The sequence below is a fragment of the Pongo abelii genome, chromosome 2 (genome assembly GCF_028885655.2).
Source record: "Pongo abelii isolate AG06213 chromosome 2, NHGRI_mPonAbe1-v2.0_pri, whole genome shotgun sequence".
In the NCBI taxonomy this organism is placed as follows: Eukaryota; Metazoa; Chordata; class Mammalia; order Primates; family Hominidae; genus Pongo; species Pongo abelii.
The window spans coordinates 111,437,117-111,453,684 of NC_085928.1; the positions used below are offsets into that span (position 1 = coordinate 111,437,117).

The following is a 16,568-nucleotide window of genomic DNA, read 5'->3' on the forward strand; positions in this document are numbered from 1 at the left end:
GAATGAGCCTCATCCTAATGTGAGAGCTCCACATTATGTTTTGCAATGAAATGTTTCTTTGTATTCCTTTCTCCTTGCCATTTTCTAGGATGACAAGTGTCTCACTCCCACCTCTGGCTGAGTGTAGGTCTACCAGGCAGAAGGCAAAGCAGAGACTGTTAAACAGAAACTGGTTGAGGCCTGGAGGAACAGCATCACTTGATAAGGGTATCCTTGGAAAGAACTGAGAACACAGGAAGAAGAGAGGAGAAAAGACAAAAAGTCAAAGTCAAATAAACATTGGTGACCTTAAGAGAAATGCCTGAACTCTCTAAATCCAAACTCCCTTTTCCAAGGGCCTGAGTCTTGCCCAGGACACTTCTACATTTCCACGCCTACTGAATATGCCAGGCTTGTTGGTTTATTGCAGGCCCCTGCTACCTATCTCCTACATTAGGTTGTAAAAGATCTAGCAAAAGGCACAGGGCCCAGATGGTTTTATGGGAGAGTGCTATAAAACTTTTGAAGAATAAATGGTTCTTATTTAAACTCTTACAAAGCATTAAAAAGATAAAATAAAATTCTGAATTTATTTTATGAGGTATGTTTAAATTTAATAGTAAGACAGCCATGGAGTGCCCAAAAAGGAAAACCTTATGAATGTATATGCAAAGATTCTAAGTAAAATATTGGCAAGTTAAATTCTGCAGTTCCCAAAATACTAACATACCTCAGCCTAATAGGTTTATTCTGAGAATGTAAAGATTATTCGGCATTAGAAAATAAAGGAGAAAAACTATATGCTCAATAGATATTGAAAAGGGCATTTAATAAAATTCAATCCCCATTCTTGATTTTTGAAAAATTATTTTAGTAAGCTAAGAATAAAAAGAAACTTCCTTAACTTAATGAAAGATATTTATCAGAAATGATTTCTTTAAACCTGACAAAACATAATAGAAATCTCAGAGGTGTTCCCATTAAAGTCCAGAATATGATGTGGATGCCTACTATTGTTGCTATTATTACTCAATTTTCCTCCAGAAAGCTCCCAACCTAAGTAATAAGACAATAGAAATAAATGAGAGGAGTACACACACACACACTTATGAAATATAAATGTAAAATTATCATTATTTGAAAACGTTATTTTCTACTTAAAAACTATAAGATATGCACCTAAAATTCTATCTAGAAAAATCTAATCAAGAAAAAGAACTCATTCTCAATAGGAGTAGAAATTACAAACTATCTTTAAAATGAGCTTATTTGTTGAAGAAAACTTCAAAATATTACTAGAGGCCGGGTTCGGTGGCTCATGCCTGTAATCCCAGCACTTTGGAGGTTGGGATGGGCAGATGCTTTGAGCTCAAGAGTTCAAGACCAGCCTGGGCAATATGGCAAAATCCCATCTCTACAAAACAATACAAACATTAGCTGGTCGCGGTGGTGTACACTTGCCTTCCCAGCTACTCAGGAGGCTGAGGTGAGAGGATCACTTGAGCCCAGGAGGTTGAAGCTGCAGTGAGCTGAGATCTTGCCACTGTACTCCAGCCTGGGTGACAGAGTGAGACCCTGTCTCAATAAACAAAAAAATGTTGCTAGAGATTATCAAAGAATAGGTGGATTGAAAAACCTGAATGAGAGCATCAATATTCAAATAAGTCAGATTCCCACCAATTATAAATTCAATATAATCACAATCAAAACACCAATGGGATTTTGAGGATAAAAGGAGAGGGGTGGCATGCTTCATAGACTGACATTATCACATGAAAGACAAATGCACAAAAATAGCAAAGGAAAAAACTAAAGTAGAATAAAAATATGGGAACTCAGCCTACCAGACAGCAAAAAAAGAATAAAGTAACTTTAATGAAAACACTGTCATACTAATGCAGGAACTGAAAAATAATATCAGAACAGAGTTCACAAATGGACCTCTGTGCATGTGGGAACCTAATATCTGATAAAAGTATACTTTCACAGCAGTAAAGAAAGAATGGACTATGAAATAATGTTACAGCAACTAACTATCGATTTGAAGGGAAATGAAACTTGTTAGATCCCTAACTCACACCATTCTCTGCTTAAATCCATATAAAATATAGGTTTTATATATTAATTTAGAGGGAATATATAAGAAATACATGAAAATATATAAGAAATACTATACAATATATAAGAAATACTGTATAATACTAGAATAAAACAGATTATTTCAATAATCTTGAAGTAGTGACAGCCTTTCTAAGAAGGCATGAAACTCAAAAGACTTAAAGGGAAGGATAAACAAATTTGACTACGTGGAAATTAACATTTTACACTTGGCAAAAGACGATAAACAAAGTTAAGAGACAAATGACAGGCTGGAAGAAAACATTTACACCAAGTCAGCAGAGAAAAGACTGATCACACTCATTAGAGTCAAAGATTTCCAACAAATTAACAAGCAAAGGGCAAACATCTTAAAAGAAAAAGACAATGCAGAAAAGAAAATACAAATGTCTGGCAAATAAGTGGAAAGATGACTTCATTCATGATTAAGGAAATGCAGCTTTTAAAATAGGTTTTCCTCCTAAATAGACCAAAAAAAACCCCAAAAGTCTGAGAATGTCAAGTGTTGGTGAGGGTGTAGAAAAATAATCAGTCTCCTACTCTCTTGGGAGAAATGTAAATTGACACCACCATTTCAGAGAGCAATTTGGCAGTTTCTCTCAGAATACTGAATGCCCATACCCTTTGCCCCAGAAATCCCTTATGGAAATCTAGCTCGCAGAAATACTTGCATGCCATGTGATCATGTTCATGGCAGCAATGTCTGTAACTGATGAAAAATTGGAGCTACTTAAATGTTCATGATTATGGGACCAGCTAAAGAAAATATGACACATCCCTGCCTTGGAATTTCACGCAGTCACCAATAAAGATTGGGTCAGTTCAGATGGCTGATACAGAATATAGTTAATAAAGTAAAAATATAGTGAGTTGACAAAGCATGACCACACTTTCATTTTTTAATTTGCATGTAGTGTGACCATGAATAACACACACACACATACACACCGCTAGGGAGTTTGTGGGACTTATGCTTTTCGTCATATGCTTCTATTTTTTATGGACTTGTTTTTACTGCGCATGTATTACTTTTAGACTTTTATAATTTTTTAAACCAAAAACATAACTGAGTAATAATTGAAAATTTAAAGTCTATAAAGACGAACGCATTATGTTTCATTTCTTAGGCCTGAGTCTACTTTCAGCCAGAGCAACTCTAGGCTGCAAGTGCAATTCTATGAAGATTGTACCTTTATTAGGTTTGTCTCATGTATTGCATGCAGGCGTGCACACGTGCCACCCACACCCACACACCTCCACACACACACAAAGTTCTCCCACTCTGCATATGCACGTGCATCACACATTTTACAGTTTCTTGAGCAGCTCACAGAACATTTTCGAATGTATTTGTTGGTGCAAGGGAATAAATAGCCAGAGCCGAGAAGGCAGAAAGGGACGCATTGAGATTGAAAACCCCATGCTACCTCCACCATCCCAGGCAGGTGAAATATCCCGTGACATCCTTGTGCCCCTCTGGCTTCTGGCTTTTCCCATTTGTCCTCAGGATGAGTGAGCCCAAGAAAATGTGGCCATCAGGATGGATGCTCATTGACTCAGGGCTGTGTGCGGCTTACAGGTCCTCGTCCCTGAAGAGTGTGAGGTTGTGCTTTCGGATGTGTCCCAGCAGCACCTGTCCTCGCCGCTCCAGGGTCTGAAGGACCTGCTTCAGCCCCTGGGCCCCGCCTTGGCTTTCCCAGAACACTGGGTCCATCTGCAGCGACTTCAGCAGCATGTTCTGTAGACACCCTGATGTGAGAACCTTCACGGCAGACTCAGGAAACCTGGAGCAAAGGCCCCAGAGCCCCATAACAGAAAGAAAAAGCAACAGCAATCTCAGAGAATTTCAATAACAAGTGATGCCAGATGGCCAGAGCTTGCATAGCTGAGGAACTCTGGCAAAGTCACCCGGCAAACTCTCCAGACCTGTACCTGCTATCTCATTAACAGAGGACCCTTTGCCTGGCTTTGCTGTGAAGGCAGGGGACAGACCTTTCAGATGGGTCCCATCCTACAGAGAAGCCACGTGAATAAATTCTGCTATCCCAGGCTCCACTTGGCAAATGCAGGGCCAGAAAGAATCCTGGGAAGGCAGAGCTGCCTGCCAAGAGTGAGCTGGGAGGGATAGACTCTCCGGCCTAGCTCTCCCACCCAGAACAAGGGAAGGACTAGCCTTCCCACACCCCAGCAATACAGCTAGTATTCTGCAGGCACAGGAGGCCCTCTGGATATTGGGGTATGCCCTGCCAACTGTATCCCCTCTCAGCTTTCCCAGGGCTCCCCACCACCGCCTAAAGTTCTGATCCAACAGCTTCTGTCTGATGGACTGTGAGCTTCTCAGGGCCACAGTTGAAGGTCCCAAGGTTTGCAGCAAGGCCATCAGGTCTCAGTCCCATGAACTTCCACCCAACCCTTTTGACCCTCACCCATCTATGCCCTCCAGCAGCCGAAAGTTCAGCTTGTCCTCAGGGTGCTGAAGGTTGCCAGCGTTATCGATGTAGACCAGGTGAGATGGATCGCTGCTCCGGACCTCAGGGAAGAGGGTGGACAGAGACAGAGGTGGGTAAGGGTGCAGCTATGGCTGGCACCTATGGACTTGGTCAAGATTAAGGGGTTGAGAGCCCTGAGCTGTCAGTCCCACAGTCCATCCTAACAAACAGTCCTCACCGCTGAGTGCTTACTCTATGCTGGGCACTGTGCTAAGTGCTTCCAGGCATCCTGTCAATTAATTCTCCCAGTAACCTTAGGAAGCAGGCACTAGTGTTAGCCCTATTTTACAGAAATGGTGGCACCTTCTTTAAGTTAAGCAATTTGCACAAAATCACACAGCTAGTAAGTAGCTGGGCTGTTTCAAATCCGGACCCATAGGGCTAAGCCACAGCACCATCTGCTAAATTGCAAGGCCAAAGGACTGATCCTGTTTTGGTGGCTGAAGGGATGAGGAGCAAGGGTGGGAATCAGCAGGTGCCGAGGTAGCCTGCTCCTCAGGGCCACTGGCTGTGAGGGGCATCACACATGTGCTGCTCACATGTGTACACACACTCAGTCACCCCTTTGTGCCACCTGTGCCTGTGCACCTGGGCATCCCCCTGAGCATCACTGAGATCACACAGAGATGTCCTTTATCCTCAAAAAGCACTGACCATACTCTGTTTCTACAGAAGAGTTTAGCAGCTCCTAAACCTTTTCAAAACCAAAATCAGCACCAGAAAATTCTTTAGTACCTTAAAGAATATGGTGTGGTTGCGAATGGGAGGCCATCTCTTCTGGTCCCCACTCCCATGCACGCGCTCCTTTCCCACATAGCCTCCAAAAGCCCATGGGCATTTCCCACAATCCTCTCCAGCGGCCTAGGCTTAAGCTATGAGCTTCTGTTTCCAGGACTCCAGCTTCCCTTCTCTCTGCCTCTTCTCCTTTCTCACCCCATTCCACATATCAGGATCACCTTTTGCTCAAAGCCGGGTGACTCTTCCCTCTGGAAACTGCTGTCCTAAAAGATCTGTGAAATGCCTGCTCACCAGGGGTAAACAATGGCTATTAAAACTTTGTCTCTCCCATGGATATTTACCTTTGACCAGGGAAAAGGAGAGATGGCTCTGGGGGTAGGGGAGGAGAATTCCCAGCACCACCACTAAGCAATCCTGGCCTTCAGGTGATGTGGCCTCCCTGAAGCCCATCCCTGGACACCATGCTGACAGCTACCTTCCAAGAGCAAACGGAGGCTGTGAGGACACTATGCCTCACTGCAGGAGAAGATAGAGAAGCCCTTCCCCGGGGGAAGCACCTTGTTTCTTATGCAGAAGAAGTGGCTATTCTGCTGTATCCAATGGCCTCAGCACATTGCTTCCCACCCTGGACTCTAGTTTTGACAGGAGCAGCACCAGCCTGTGAGCCACTGTGGTCTTGGGTTCATGCCCTAATGCTGCTACCGTATGGCCTTGGAGATTCCTTTCCCTCCAGACTGCAATTCCTCATTGACTGGCACAGCAAGGATTTGACTAGACACACCATTCTCAAACTCTACTTCCAGGAGCCCTAGTTGTTCCCTGGAGTCTCTCAGGGGCAGTGGAGACAGTGAAAACAGGGCTCCAGCCCCCACCCCACACTCCTCCTCAGGCACATTCTTAAAGCTCCATTTTGTCAGCTTTATATATTGCAGACTCCTGGAAATATTCAAACAACTGGTTCTGCTGCTGAAAAGAACAAGACTGGGAAACCCCAGCATCAACTGATCTCTGAAACTTGTTAACAGCATCTTCTGAAGGACACAGGAAGACCTGGGTCTGGGGTGACAAGGGGATGGTGTGGAGGAGACGTACCAGGATGTGGACCAGCCGCAGCTCGGCTGGGTTCCGGCATTTCTCTCGGAGCCTCTCTTCCACACAGGGGTCTGAGGGCTCAGGCTCGAAGCCACAGCAGTAGCGATCCAAGCGGTCGTGGACCTGTGGAGACACCCAGACTTTGGTGGGGTGCAGCAGGGGGCCTGCCTCCACCAGGCACAGCACGGAGGCCACCTGACCTGCCGTTTCCTACATGACCCTGGGGCCACAGCAGGGGTGACCCTCAGTGGTTCTCTGTGCTGGTCATTACTAAATGGGGCTACCGCTTTCCTCCTCTGGCCAGATCACTCTGCACACCAGGAGCTGTTTGCTCATGCCTCAGGCCAGTGGGGATTTTCACCCAGTGCCCAGAGCTTAACCTACACTGTTGCTCTTGAGCTCTAGCCTGGCACCTCTGGGGCTCTGAATGCTGACCGTCTGCCTGTCTACCTAGGGAGATTCCACATCACTCCATTTTTTCTTCAAGCAGCAAATGCTACATCAGGGATTCCTCCTTTCTTTAGAGGTGCAAGTCCTTCAATGATCATCTCAACAGCTCCAACTGGACAGCTCTTTCACCCTGCAGCAGGCCTGAATCAAGCCAGGGAAAGAGGAGGGCATCCTCAATGTGGTGTGCAGTCAGTTCTGAGGAGGTTTGCCACCCTTACCCTGAATAGACACATACAGATGACACCCACAGCATTTTAGAGTGGATCAGAGGATTCCCAGAATCACACTTCCCACTCACTTGCTTCCGGGATGCTTTCTTCAGAAGGAAAGGCGCAGCCTGCAAGTCAGCAATAGGAAGAATTGTGGGTCTATCCCAGCCCTGACCTACATGAGGATAGTATCAGCTGTAAGTATCTAGGACAAAGAGGTTGAGGATGGAGAGGCATACAAGCAGAAGTGGTAGAGTCCTCTGAGGATGGTTAGGGGAGGGCTTGCTGTGGGGAGAAAGACAGGAAAAGGAGAAAAGTCGAAGTGAAGTGAGGAGTTGGTTTGGAGAAGGCTTGGGAGATGCTAGGAAGTGGATGAAAGATGAAGCGAGGGCGGCTGAGCAGTAGGGAATCATCATCACACACAGGATGGGCAAGCCGGGGAAAACTCACTGTATTTTCCTTTTATGAAGGAAACTTGGTTTGAAGCAATACCTCGATGAGTGCTTAGGGTAGGAGGTGAAATCCCAGGAGGTCTGGGTGTGGGAGGACTTGCTTTGCATGGGACAAGAAGAAAAGTTAGTTTCTTGCTGTGGAAGGAGGAGGACAGAGGAATAGAGAAGGTGAAGGGAAGCAGGGAGCAGCAGGAGGCTGGGGCTGAGATGTGCCCTCCCGTAAGTTCTCCATCCTTCAGTGAAGCTGCCGCCCTTGTAAAATGTTTGGTGGATGCTGAGCTTTGAGTTCAGGTTTGGTATGGGGCAAGTCAAGGTAGTGCTCATGGCACATGAAACAGAAAGAGTCCATCTACTCCTTGGGATTTGTCCAAATCCTAGGAAGGGCTCCAGACCCCACAGGTTATGGGACTAGGGGTTTTAGGCATTTTCTTAAATCTCCCAGGTGATGGTGAAAGTCAGTGGGGAGGCCTTGAGGACCTCTGGGATCTACCAGTCAGGACAATGAATCACATAGGTATCTAACTGTCAGGCTGCAAAATGTACTAAGTTCCTAAAAGAGCCTGGTGTGGGGAAGACCTAGATTGGACACTCTGATCCCATCTTTGCAGAAGGGCTAATCTGAATTATAAAGCCTGGGAACACCCCTGGAGAGGAAGACATCAGCCTGAGAACCTGGAAACTCAGTATGAAGGGAGCAGAGCAGACCTCATTTCAAGAAAATTATCATTATCTGACGTGTCTGGTGATTCCCTGGTAAACTCCACTAAAAGGCATGGCTTTTTTGGTTGCCCGGTACTAAAAGCCTTCTCCTGGAAGGGTAGAGGACATTTGTTGATAACATTTACTGGCAAATGTTTCAAAAGCATGGCTGTCTGAGACAGTGGATAACAGTTGGGACAAACAATAGATTAACCAAAAAGCTTTAAAAGGAAAAGATAAGAAATGTCCAAGGAGCTGTGAAAAGCTCCAACATGTTCCTGGAAATCTAGAAGGCCACATGCACTTGTGTAGGACTGTGCACTTGTTCAGGAAAAAACTGAAAATACCCTAAGCTCTCACCTCTGGTTGACCTTGAGACTATACAAGCATGAGTGAAGGCAAAAGCAGATTTGTCAATTGCATACATACGTGTTGGAGATGTCTCAATACACACACACAGAGTCCTTTGGCAAAGACTAGGAGACTTACTGGCTCCAGAAATTCATGAAAAGTTCCTGCTCAATCATCAGCTGATACTGAACTAACTGAGCAGAAATTTCAGTGGCCATATACAATAAAGAATACAGATGAATATAGAATTTGTTCATAAAAATAAAACAAGCAAATAAAGAAAATCACTACAAACAAAAACAACTACAACAAACAGCAACGACAAAAACCCTGGGGAAAAGAAGAATCTGATTTTCAGAGTGGCCACCTTATATTATTTAAATACTCAGTTTTCAACAAAAAAATGTGAGACAGTCAAAGAAACAAAGTATGGCCAATATGCATGAAAAAAGTCAATCAATCAAAATTTTTCCTGAGGAAGCCCAGATGTTAGACAAAAAATTTAAATTAGCTATTTTACATATGTTCAAAGAACTAAAGGAAACCAGGCCTAGAGAAGCAAAGTATGAGAACGATACCTCACCATAAAGACTACATGAATAATGAGATAGAAATTATAAAGAGAAACCAAATATAAATTATGGAGTTGAAAAGTACAACAACTTTTAAAAATTCACTGAGAGGATCGAACAGCAGTTATGAGCAGGCAGAAGAATGAATCAGAAAACCTGAAGATAGGTCAACTGAGATTATCAAGTATGAGGAATAAGAAGAAAAAAATGAAGAAAAATAAACAGTGCCTCAGAGACCCATGTAACACCGTCAAGTGTACCAACATATATATAAGAGAAATTTTAAAAGGAAGAGAGGAGGATGTGAAAATAATATTAGAAGAATTAATGTCCAAAACCTCCCCAAATTTGGTGAAGAGCATTGATCTACACATCCAAGAAGTCCAGTGAACTCCATTAATATAAACTGAAAGAGACCTACACATAGAATAAAACTGTCAAAAGCCAAAGACAGAGAGAGAATCTTAAAAGCAGCAAGACAGAAGTCACTCATCACATAAAAAGGATTCTTTCAAAGAGTAATTTGATATCAAATTTATCAAAAACCATGGAGGCCAAAAGGCAGAGGAATAACATTCAAAGTGTTGAAATTAAATTGAAAAAAAGAGAGTCTGTCAACCAAGAATTTTACATACAGCAAAACTATCCTTCAAAAATTAAGGAGAAATGAAGACATTAACAGAACAACAAAAACAGAGTTTATTGTCAGCAGGCTTCTTCTACAAGAAATACTAAAAGGAGGCCTTCAGGTTGAACGAAAGGACACTAAGTAGTAACTTGAATTAATATCAAGAACTAAAAAGCTCTGTTCAAGGTAACTACATAGATAACCATAAAAGACAGTATAAATGTATTTTTTTTGGTCTGGACTTCTTTTTTCCCCTCTGATTTTAAAAAACAACTGCTTAAAGCAATAATTATAATCTATACTGACGAGCAGAAAATGTATAAATATGTCATCTGTGACAAGAATTACATGGGGGGGACAGATTTATATAGAAAGAAAGTCTTTTTACACTATTGAAATTAAATTGCTGGTAATCTGACCTAGATTGTTATAAATCAAGATGTTAATGGTAATCCCAGTGCAACTACCAAGAAAATAACTACAGTTCTAGTCACCAACCAATCTCACAAAACCAGATGTTAAGAAATGAGACAGCATTCAATAGTCCCAAGTACTGTCCCCAAACATTATTTTCTCTGTTTCATACAGTTAAACATGGAGAAAGCACACCTCAGGTCTAGACAGGCTGAGGGCAGTAGACCAAATGGATTAAATATATCCACTGATTCTAGTAAAAAAACAAGTTTAGCCCAGAGGCCAAAGCACAAAGCCCAGAAGATTGGTCCAGCTTGGCAAAGAACCACAGCCCTGTTCATGCAATGAGCCAATTAGCAAGACTTCCTGAGGAGGACCCTCTTTACTGCTTTGGCCTCCTGAACTTTGGGTAACCAATATCCAATTTTCCTTCTTTCCTCTAATACCCTATTATAAAAAATTTCAAACATACAGCAAATTTGAAATAATTTTATGGTGAATATCCACATACCCACTACTAAAATTCTACCGTGACTATTTTATTATACTTACTTTATGACATATCTAACTATTGATACATCTGTATATCTATCCATTAAGTCATCTTATTTCTTATTTTTTATGCATTTCAAAGTAAGTTGCAGACATTAGAAATTTCCCTCTAAACACATTGGCATGCACACCACTCATTAGAGTTCCTGGTTTTCCTATAAGAGAATCAATCTTCCTTGCTAGATACAGTCTGGTAACATCAACAATCCAAGTACCCTGCACACCCAGCCATGAAGTGAGGATGGGGTCCAAGCTCCCCTAGCCATATACCCTCCATCCTTCCCCTGACTCTTCAGGCTTCCCAGGCCTTTTTATTCCATTCCTTGAAGCCCTTAATGTCTTACCAAATGTAGATTCTTTTCTTGCTTATGTTAACCAGAGTTAGTCTATGTTGCTTGGAATCAAACTCCCTCCAAGTGATGCGCCTCCTGAATTTTCCTTCATCCAGGTTAAACACACTTGGGTTCTGAAACTATGGTAGATGCTTTTGATGCTCTCCATCCCTGAACCTAGGGCTCACCTACAGAAGGTCCCAACCATACAGTCCCCATATGTAGAGGTGCTCTTGCCCACAACAGGCTTGACCCACCCACGCAGCAGGCAAATGTGCTGGAAAATCAATGCCCCCAGGAGCAAGCTTCAAACAATGACTTATGGCAGTTAGTGTACAAATATCATAGCCCCTTACCTCCCAGGGGAATGATACCCTACAGCAGTGTTCTACACAGTCTGTCAAGGGCCCTCATCTGGGTTCAGCCTCACTTGCCCATGGTGGCAGCCTGCTCTTTACTGTACCCTTCATTAGCTTTTCTTCCTTCCCTGCTTCACTTCCCCATTTGCTCACCAGGTTTCCTAGGACCACCTCCCAGATAAATTGCTCTATTCAAATTCTAGTCTCAGAGTCCCTTTTTGGGGAACTCAAACCTAGATAGAAACCCCTCACGGTCTCTATTGCTGTCACATGTCCAGGCTCTTGTTGGTCAATATTCTTCATACTTTAGTACCTAGCACTGGACACAACAGCTGAGAATCAAGTTATGGAGTAGCACAGAAACATCGCCTCCCTGATTCCAGATGCTAAGACTGAATTAGCATCTTCACCAATCTTATCATATTGTTGACACCTATTGTGCATGTCCAAAACTAACAAGTCTCTGTCTCATATGTGTCCATTCAGCCAGGGCTTCATTAACCTGCCTTTATACCACTGACTCACAGGCCCTCAGTAGACTTTGCATTTAACACTATTCCATTTCCTCCTTTAATCTTTCATTGCAAACCATTGAATCTTTTTTGGATGGTTTTGCTGTCACATTCATTTGCTTTTCCTTCCCCTGCCAAATTTAGGGTATGTGCCAGCCAGACCAGTAAGCTACTATACCAATGGGAGTGTTTTCAGCCACAAGTATCAGAAAAACCTGACTCAAAATGGCTTAAACCATAGGAAGATTGAGATTATCTACAGAAGGAAGTCTTGAGGAAGGGCAGATTGGGTGGATTTAGCAGCTCCATATTGTCATGATAAGGACTTGGGTTGCTTTCTGCCCTCCACGTTACCAACCACAATGTTAACAGCATCCCAGTGTTGTCTTAGGATGCCTGCAGGTAGTTGCTGTAGGAATATGTTTCCTTGTTCCTGTCCAGCAGGAAAGAGAGAAGAAGAGTATGAGAGAAGGGGAGAGAGAGAAGGAACCTCTCCCCTCAACAACCATGGAATAGAAGGTCTTCCCTTCAGCCAAATTAAGAGGCACACATTCTTGGACCAATAGCAATCAGTGGAAGATGTTAATGCACTGATCCTTGAACCCATTACCTCTGAATCCAGGAATAGGTGGAAGGTGAATCAAATCAGGGCTCTGTGAGGAACAACTACAGAGAGACTGGCTGGGTCCCCTACAGCCCAGCTGTCCTCATTCAGGCTACTAATAAAAATGTTGGCTAGGACAGGGTTAGAGAGTTCATTTTAAATCACTAAAGCTAGTATCATACCACCTGTATTAGTCCATTCTCAGGCTGATGCAAAAGATGGGCTCCCACAGTCTTGGGCAGCTCTGGCTCTGTAGCTTTGCAGGGTAGAGACCCCCTCCCAACTGCTCTCACCGGCTGGCATTGAGTGTCTGCAGCTTTTCCAGGTGCACAGTGCAAGTTGTCAGTGTGTCTACCATTCTGGGGTCTGGAGGACGATGGCCCTCTTCTCACAGCTCCATGAGGCAGCCCCACTGGGGACTCTGTGTGGAGGCTCTGACTCCACATTTTCCTTCCACATTGCCCTAGCAAATGCTTTCCATAAGGGTTCCACCCCTTCAGCAGACTTCTGCCTGGACATCCAGGTGTTTCCATACATCCTCTGAAATACAGGTGAAGGTTTCCAAAGCTCACTTCTTGTCTTCTGTGCAGCCACAGGTGCAACACCACGTGGAGGCCAAGGAGGTTTGGGGCTTATACCCTCTGAAGCAATGGCTTGAGCTGTACTTTGGCCCCTTTTTGGTGCAGCTGGGATGGAGGGCACCAAGTCCTAAGACTGCACAAAGCAGCAAGATCCTGGGCCCGGCCCACACAACCATTTCCTCCTCCCAGGCCTTTGGACCTGTGATGGGATGGTTGCCATGAAGACCTCTGACATGCCCTGGAAACATTTTCTCCATTGTCTTGGCATTGACATTTGGCTCCTCATTACTTAAGCAAATTTCTGCAGCCAGCTTGAATTTCCCTCCAGAAAATGGGTTTTTCATTTCTACCACATCATCAGGATGCAAATTTTCCAAACTTTTGTGCTCTGATTCCATCTTAATTATAAGTTCCAATTCCAAACCATCTCTGTGAATGCATAAAACTGAATGTTTCTAAGAGTATCTAGGTCACATCTTGAATGCTTTGCTGCTTGGAAATTTCTTCTGCCAGATACCTTAAATCATCTCTCTCAAGTTCAAAGTTCCACAGATCTCTAGGGCAGGGACAAAATGCTGTCAGTTTCTTTGCTAAAGCATAGCAATAATCACCTTTATTCCAGTTCCCAACAAGTTCTGATCTCCATCTGAGTCCACTTCAGTCTGGACTTCATTGTCCATATCACTATCAACATTTTGTTCAAAGCGATTCAACAAGTTTCTGGGAAGTTCCAAACTTTCCCACATCTCCCTGTCTTCTTCTGAGCCCTCCAAACTGTTCCAATGTCTGCCTGTTTCCCAGTTCCAAAGTCAATTCCACATTTTTAGGTACCTTTATAGTAGCACCCCACTCTTTGTGGTACCAATTTACTGTATTAGTCCATTTTCATACTGCTATAAACAGCTGCCCGAGACTGAGTAATTCATAAGGAAAGAGATTTAATTGACTCACTGTTCTGCATGGCTGAGGAGCCCTCAGGAAATTTACAATTATGCAGAAGGTGAAGGGAAAGCAAGGAACCTTCTTCACAAGGTGGCAGGAAGGAGAATGAATGCAGGAGGAACTACCAGGCCCTTATAAAACCATCAGATCTCATGAGAACTCACTATCATGAGAATAGCACTGAGGAAACCAACCCCCATGATTCAATTACCTCCACCTGGTCTCTTCCTTGACACGTAGGGATTATGGGGATTATGGGGATTACAATTCAAGATGAGATTTTGGGTGGGGACACAGTCAAACCATATCACCACCCATATATGAGCCTACTCCATGCTTTCATATGCACCCCATCCTTAGCAAGAGCCACCAGAGGCTACCAACACAGTGGTTTAGTGCAGAGATCAGAAAACTTCTCTATAAAGGACCAGAGAGTAAATATTTTAGGCTTTGGAGGCCATACAGTCTCTGTCATAACTACTTAAGTCTGCTACTGTAGTGCATATCTTCTATATTATAGATAATACATAAACAAATAGGCATGGCTATATTCCAATATGTTGGTAGAAGAGCTGAGGCAGGACTGGCTTGTCTATCATAATATAAAAGAGTTTTGGAAGATGTCCAGGGTCCAGGGTCTAAAACCCCTCATGGCCTTTGGAACACCAAGCTCTGTGCCAAAGGGTGGAAGGCTGCCCTGCCGCACCACAAATCTAAGCTCAGGGCATAAAACCCCTTGTGGCTTGGATAGAATCCAGGGCCCAGGGCATAAAACCCCCATAGCCTCTGGAATGTGCACAGATTTGTTGGTTGCTCTCCCAGGCTAGTAAACATGCTCCCCATTATCTCAAGCAGCAGAGCATATTCTATATGTGTCAAAGAAAATGCTAAACCATCACAGCTACACTTGATGCACCGCTACCTTTCTACCCCCACATCCTCACACCCTCACCTGTTTACCACCACATCCTCAATGTCCTCACCTCCTGCTTCTTTGTTTGATCACCAATAAATAATGTGGGCTCCCAGAGCTTGGGGCCTTCGCAGCCTCCATACTAGCATTGGCCCCCTGGACCCACCTTATGCACTCTTAACTTGTCTTTTCTCGTTCCTTTGACTCCGCCGGACTTTGTAGCCCCCACGGCCTGGTGTTGGGTGTGATCACCCCAACACCAGTAAAACCTTATGTGCACTGAAATTGAATTTCATATAAATTTAGATGTCCCACAATATTATTCTTTCAATTTTTTCAACCACTTAAAAGTGCTAAAATCATTCTAAACCATTCTACAAAAAGGCGAGGAGTGAATTTGGCTGCATTGTGGGCCATGTTTGTGACCCCCAGTTTGAAGTCCAGATGAATCTGGGGATGAATCTGGGGATGAATCCTGCCTCCACTATGTCCTGGCTATGCGAATTGAGGAAATTACTAATCTTGCTGTGCCTCAGTTTTCTCATCAACAAAATGGGGAGGTGATACTCCCGTGGGGCCATGTTGAGGACAACACAGAATGTAAAGCAGGAAGTGGTTGTTATGGAGAGTTTCCAGAAGTCTCTGGCCCTGAAGGGGACAGTCCAGTGGTTCCCTCCTAAAAAGCGCTGGCCTCACCCCCCACTCACCCAGCACTACAGGCCTGAGAACCAGAGTCTGACGTAAAGTAAGATATGATGGTCTAGCATCTCTTCCATGCACAAGCCTAGTGTTTGGAGTGCGACCTATCTGTGAGACAGAAACCCACCAGCTGAATTCTCTTGGGCCAGGAGAGCAAATGTCAGGGCAGCTCTAGCAAGCCCAAAATGCAATAACTGCTCTGGATTTTGCTTCACACCCACTGCATGGACAGCCAAACCCCCTTGCTCCCACCAAACCCTCCCTGCTCCCGTCTCAAGGCCATTCTGTGCAGATTTAAACTTGCAGCAGCATTTATTTCCAGAGGAAGCTACAAGAAATACTGGCCCATATGATGCGTGCAGTGCTGGTTTCCCAGAATCTACACCCATTTGAATGTTTCACAGTGAGGGCTTGGATGGCACACTTGCCAATGTGATTATTCTGCCACGCTGTCTGGTTGGTTTTTTCTACAGAAGAGAAATTAGGTTTAAACAGTAGCACACTAGCAGCCAAACAAGACCAAGCTTAACTTTCATTCCCATATTCCTTCAAGATTTGATTTTTTTCCCCTTTTTGAAAAAATGAAGAGATACCAAGAAAAAATGATAATCCTTTAGAGTTTGGGTTTTCTGGCAGTGTTACATAATCGTGTGGACTGAAGTTTTTGTTTAATTTTAGTTAAGCCATTGTAATGCCCTTACTCTGTGCCAGGTATTATCCTTAGTGCTTTACATATCACAAGTCATTTGACCCCTGCTAGCAGCCAAGAGATAGATACTGTTATTGTTCCCATTTCAAAGATGAGGCTCAATAATGAGTCACAGAGGCTGAGTAATGTGATCCAGCTCCCAGAACATGTTTATCATAACCAGAGACTTAGTTG

General features: G+C 43.7%; 1 protein-coding gene across 2 annotated transcripts in view; it reads right to left on the minus strand.

The window, feature by feature from the left end:
* Nucleotides 1-577: 577 nt before the first annotated feature.
* The window catches only part of GASK1A (golgi associated kinase 1A), a 76,186-nt gene continuing 60,195 nt past the window's right edge, over nt 578-16,568 (minus strand). The window contains exons 3-5 of one of the 2 annotated variants that reach the window (XM_054552200.2): nt 6,417-6,539; nt 4,524-4,627; nt 578-3,881 (exon numbers count right to left, since the gene is read on the minus strand). In XM_054552200.2, the coding sequence (XP_054408175.2) occupies nt 3,671-3,881; nt 4,524-4,627; nt 6,417-6,539 (438 nt within the window). In that variant the 3' untranslated portion in view covers nt 578-3,670. The remainder of the gene's footprint in view (nt 3,882-4,523; nt 4,628-6,416; nt 6,540-16,568) is intronic. The other variant, XM_024244858.3, reaches the window with a different exon arrangement.